Source organism: Uloborus diversus, chromosome 6 (genome assembly GCF_026930045.1).
Source record: "Uloborus diversus isolate 005 chromosome 6, Udiv.v.3.1, whole genome shotgun sequence".
Classification (NCBI taxonomy): Eukaryota; Metazoa; Arthropoda; class Arachnida; order Araneae; family Uloboridae; genus Uloborus; species Uloborus diversus.
This window is the reverse complement of record NC_072736.1, coordinates 164,965,856-164,971,993: the sequence shown is the minus strand read 5'-3', so window position 1 is coordinate 164,971,993 and position 6,138 is coordinate 164,965,856. Positions and strand designations below refer to the sequence as shown.

General features: G+C 37.8%; 1 protein-coding gene across 1 annotated transcript; it reads right to left on the bottom strand.

Annotated features, from left to right (window-relative positions):
* Window positions 1-309: 309 nt before the first annotated feature.
* Window positions 310-753, bottom strand: LOC129225056 (histone H1C-like). The gene has a single exon (XM_054859601.1). The coding sequence runs from the start codon at window positions 751-753 to the stop codon at window positions 310-312; it is 444 nt and encodes a 147-aa protein (XP_054715576.1).
* Window positions 754-6,138: the final 5,385 nt, after the last annotated feature.

Genomic DNA, 6,138 nt, shown 5'->3' with positions numbered 1-6,138 from the left:
AACAACACGCTATTAATATGAAAAGTTCCATCAAAAGGCAAAATTAAGAATTAGAAGTATAACTGGCAGCAGCTGTTTCAGCAATAAGAAATTTTTTTCGCCAATTCGGCATATTCTACGTTACAATAATTCCTCCAGTTATATTTTAAAAGATAGAAACATAAATTCATCCACACCTGTTTATTATTTTTAATTTACAATCGTAATCGGAATTAATTGCAATGAATAGTTTGACAATTTAGTTGTTCAAAAAGTTTTTTTGTGCGCCCAAGTTTTTCAAAACATGGAACATCAAAATCATATGGAAGTTTACTTTTGGCTAGAGCTTCTCTTTTTACTCCTCTTGGCTCTCGGTTTACCAGTTTTCTTCGCAGATTTGGACACGGCCAATTTTCTTGACTTCCGTTTTGGGGATGCCTTCGCTGCTCCAGCACTTCTTTTGCGTCTTCCACTACTCTTCTTTTGAGTCTTGGCAGCCACCTTATAGTTACCAGCCTCCCTTATCAGTTGTCCACGATCCAAAGCTTTCTTCAAGTACATCTTGATTTCGGCATCCTTCTGCTTCGTATCCACATTTCTGGCGTTGCAGAGGAACGACTTGATGCTGGCGAGCGTTGTTCCTTGAGCTCCTTTCTGTCCTTGTAGTTGGCGAACGGCGTTCATTACTTGGCGACCCAGACCTGATCCTGTCTTTTTTTCAACTTTAGGAGAACTCTGAGCATTTTCCATCACTTTTACTTCTTCAGAATCCATTATTATATTGTAATGAAGTGTTAAAAATTCAATGTTCTTGAGATGCGAGATTACTGTTTATTTCGACCGATTTAATTACGAATTGTGAGAAGAAATCTAAAGATTTAAATTCTGTCTTATTGGCGTGCAGCAACGTGCTTATCTTTTTACGAGCAACAAAACTTAACAAACTTAAATTCAGATCTAAACATTTTAGGGTTTTAATAAAGGCAGAAATAAATTCACGTAATTTGAAAGAAAAACAATTTGATTTTTTGATATCCTGAATTCAAATTATATTTTTCGCAATCACGAGTGTGTGTTTGTGTGTGTGTGTGTGTGTGTGTGTGTGTGTGTGTGCAGGCGTATGTGTGGAGGCGTGTGTGTGTGTATGCAGGCGTGTATGTGTATGTAGGCGTGTGTCTGTGTGTAGACGTGTGTGTGTCTGTGTGTGCATGTGTATAGACGTGTGCAGGTGTGAAGATGTGTGTGTATGTGTAGGTGTGTGGGTTTGTGTAGGTGTATGTGTATGTATGTGTGTAGGTGTGTGTGGAGTAAGCGTGTGTGTGGCATATAGACGCTACCGCACAGGAGTGGTCCCGCTCGTGGAGACTGATGGACCGTGGAATTCGCAGATTTAAATTTTATGCTTATGGTAAACCTTGAACGAACACAAACGATTTGTAATCATGGCGACGAAAATTTGTCCACTTAATAAATATTACGAGCTAACTTGTTCTTGTTGTCATGGTAATCTGAAAAATCAGAGCAACATCAACTTTGGTCAAAGAAGGATAACAAGCAGTTCGTGATTTCTCAAAACTGATCTCTAGTGACCAAATAATAGAGATTTTAACAGTCCACTGCTATATAGTCATCCTATTTTTTCAGCACTTGGTCACAAAATGTTAGAAAAGAGAATAGAAAACAATAACGAGGAAAGCATCCCAGGTCACAAGCTTATGACTTTGACTGAAGTCATTACTATAGCCATAGCCTTAGATAATTTCTGCTCGCCAGTATCGGGCAGTTTTGGAGTCATATCAGGGTAAATATCATAACGTGGAGTACGCCAAATTGGTGAAAAAAGTTCCCACTATCGAAAGAGCTGTTGCATTTTTGCTGCTCATACAAATCATACTCTAGTTTTACATTTTAATCATAGAGTAAAGAAATTACAATTGTAAATTTTTTTACCCTATGATTTTAATGGAACTTTTCATGTTAGTCAAGAAATTTTCTTTTAACTTGGCTGATTATTTTAAATTTTAATGACTTACTTTAGTTGTTTGGCAGATTTTTCAGTTCATCTTTTAGTCTTGTCTAATGACGTGTTTTGTTTTAGAAATATTTTGGCTTTTAAATTTCAGCTACACTGATTTGCGCAACTTTTCAAAAATAGAGTGTTTACTGTACAGAGAAAATTTAACTGGTAATTGTTCTGGAAAAAGTAAAACGATCGCATTTAGTATAGGACGTAGCGCATCGTTCTGTAAGAGATGAGAATGAATGTCGAAGCCCAATGATTGAAACTTAAAAAAAAAAAAATAAAAAATTTCGGTGCAACTACCCACAGCGCTCTTTTTTTTTTCCTTCCGGAAAATGTTACGTAAAAAAGGATTTGACGGTGAAAAGTACTGGCCACATGAATGTCAGTAATTTTTATCGTGAAATTTCAAGATTTTTTTTTTCTTTCTTTCAAGTTAAATTGACAGTATTAAAGCCTGACGGTCACAGTGTCAAAAAACTCTTTTGCTGCGAAAACATTTAATATCGATACATGACGGTATCTCATTTTCGATTAGCCATTGTATGTATAGACATCACTGGAAATTCCCATCCATTAATGGGCAATAAGTAGATACGCCAGTACCGAAAGCCCCTTCCTCGCAGACGATTGTCTTTCATTCGAAGATGAAAGTGAAAAGAAAAAGAAAACAGCCACAAAGAATACTTATTTACCATTCAGAAGATCTACTCATTTCGTAACGAAGGATTTTTTTAATTCCATTGTTGCTGTTAGACCCGCGCCATCACCGGTGGAACAGGAAATAGAAGAAGTTGGAGATGAGACGATATTCCTTTTTGAATGAAAATACCCCCGGGGGCGATTGGATTTTTTCTTTTTCGACTTGTTTTATTCTACGACGTCTCGAGTGGCGTGTAGGTATTACCAAACGTCACGTCCTCCCCAAGGTCAAAGAGAAGAAAAAAAAATCGATTTCAAGTGTTACAAGCGTAATTGGAGATGATGACAAACCATTGCGAAATTTGTGGATGCTTCAATGGCTTGTGGTCGAGTCAAAAAGATGGAAGACGACAAGGAAGCAGAATTGAATGAAAAAAATGCAAGATTAAGTGTCTGTTCTCGAAGTATTGGATAGATTTTATGGAGAACAATTATCTCGAATGCTATTTATTTTAAAGCGAGACAGGTAATATCTTCAGCATTGACATGCTCTGAGAATAGAATTGGTATAAACACTCGAGTACGGTGGTGGCCTTATCCGCAAGGTAGATATTGGCTGTCGACATCAAGGGAAAGTATAGTGCGGCTCTGGTAAGTTGCGGTCTGACCTTGACAATGATAAATTGATGTGAACACTGAAGTGCGTGATGGCTTTATCCGCAATGTAGATATTGACTGTCAACATGAGGAGAAATTATAGTGCTGCTCTGATAAGTTGAGGTATGACCTTGACACTGTTTACTTCTTTTTGGGGTGATAGAGAAGTGTGATTGGCGCTGAGCTGAATTGGGTCACTTTCGGAGTAGTTTTGAGAAAGTACTCCAATTTCAATACTCGCTAGTAACGCTTTCCTTTTTGACTGGACTGCCTCAAAAAGAAAAAATGTTCTCCAGGTCAAGCTGCAACTTATCGGAACCCCTAAAGAAGAAAACATTCCTAAGGTCAAGCAGCAACTTATCGGAACCCCAAAAGAAGATAACATTCTTATGGTCAAGCTCCAACTTATCAGAGCCCCAAAAGAAGAAACTTTCTCAAGGTCAAACTACGACTTATCGGAACCCCAAAAGAAGAAAGCATCCTCAAGGTTAAGCTGCAACTTATCAGTGCCACACTACAACGGTCAAATAAAAGGGGCTCAAAAATATATTTGACGCCTTTCTCGCCACATCATAGTTGAGTTCAATTAAATTTTTAGATAAGTTTGCGCACTTGACTAAGCCACCTAAGGTATTAGTAAATCTGAAGTAAGGAAGGTCAGGGGCACATCGAACTTAAATTTGGGGGGGGGGGAGCGGAAATTCTCAATTTGCCAATGGAATTCCAAATTTTGCCGAATGGAACTCCAAATTTCGCCGAATAATGATAATTTTGCCGAATCGTCAGATCTAATTTGCCAAATAAGGAAAATTTTGGTAGATAACCTCCCATCGGGATGCCCCTGGGTAAGGTTTTTGTAAAATTTGGAACTTTTTTTGAGCAATCACGATTGCTTATTGTTCTCACTTGACAGTTTTGAATTCCTATCATTTTATTTTCCCGCCAGCACCCTCTGCCAGCACCACCGCCGCGTCGACCGGCCTCACCATGCTGCTCCTCTTGCGAAAACCGTCTCCAGGTTGCGTCCATATCCTACACACACATACATACACTCATGCCTGCGCACAGACACAAACACACAGTCCTACACACACATTCATGCACATACACACACTCATGCCTGTACACAGACACAAACACATAAGCCTACATACATACACACACACGCGAACGCCTACACACGCGCGTACACACACAGCACTGCATACACAACATGCACACACATGCATACATACACACACACGCGCAGCCACACACATGTGCCTACACAAACACACACGCACATTCATACACACACACGCTTGTGATTGCGAAAAACATAATTTGAATTCAAGATGCCAAAAATTCAATTTTTTTTTTTTTTTTCAGTTTCTTATTAGTTTGAGGTGTTATAGGAAATTTCTTTTTCGGCACCTCTGTGGTGACCCCCACATACACCACTAATATCATCATCATTGGTCGAACGTTTTCGAGTCTTTATGGGGCATGTTACAAATTAATACAAGCAACGATAAAATTAAAAAAATTTAAAAACCCCAACTGAGTCGCAACTCTAGAATCAAGAGAGAAAATTGAAAATAATTTTAAAAGCCTTGTAATATTCAAAATCAATGTCAAGTGTTTTATTTGCTATAAAATTTAAAACTAGCAACAGGTAAAAATTTTAAATCATTGCGTTTTATTTCCTTGTTGGCCAACAATGAATTCGGTTATCAATCGCGTGAATAAAGGCTTAGCCGTTATTAAAATCTGCTTTAAAAAAACGTTATAATTCGAATTTTATGAAACATGGAAGTTCAAAACACATTCTATCAGACGCAGAAAAAAATTCTCTTTATTTTGGTACTAAATTTTAAAATATTCAACTATGTTTTCGCTGCGAAAATTGCGAAAAACCTTTCAGAGGTTTTTAATTAATATCTTCGTTAATGAATGTCATCCAAAGATGCAGCCTGGCTAAGAACACTCTCGATCAACTCTCCTTTCGAACAAAAAAAAATTTTTTTTTTCAAAATCGGTTCATCCGTTTAGGCGCTAGAGTACCACAGAACAGACACACAGATACACAGACGCGTCAAACTTATAACCCCCTTCCTTTGTGTGTCGGGGGTTAAAAAGAGAAAGACAGGAATTTATTGCATATACTCTTATTGTTCTTGATAATCCTATTTTTGACAAAGTGGAAACACAAAGCTTTTCCCGTTTTACTGAATCCCATGGGCGTGCCGATGAGAGGTCACAGAAAATCACTCTGACCTCCTAAAAATTCTTAATTAAGTAATTTGGAGACAGTATTGTAATATTGCAATTTTTTAATGCCTAATTTCACTTCTCGTATAGCAATAACAAAAGGGAGCTGATCTTTCTCGTATTTGATCATTCGGAGTTTCATTCAGAAAACTGAGGACTTTCCTCTTTCCAAAAATTATGTTTCGGACGTGCCTGCTTCCTCTTTGGCATCTTTTCCAATGCAGAGGAAATCAATTTTATTAAAATTTTCCACTTTTTGCCGATGCGGAGCTAAATAAAAGCTATAAAATGGCTATAGAGAGATCAATACAGACATATCTTGTTTATATAAAACCATGTAATTTCACTATCGTGTAAGATGTAGTCATGCAATAGGGCCTTGTATAAGATAATACAGCCAAACAGTTAGACCCCATGCGCTTCTATAGCGCTGCGAAATAGCCACCTAGCCCTTCATTACTGCTAAACAATGATCATTTCACTCAGCATATTAGTAAAAGAAATATACAGAGCAAAAACATTATTGAAAGATACGCCCCCGGCACATAACAATATAATATTAACCGCCTTCGGCGGCTCGTGCAGATCGC

What these genes read in the sequence shown, in the direction of transcription:
- LOC129225056 (XM_054859601.1), bottom strand. Translation starts at nt 753, where the DNA reads ATGGATTCTGAAGAAGTAAAAGTGATGGAAAATGCTCAGAGTTCTCCT.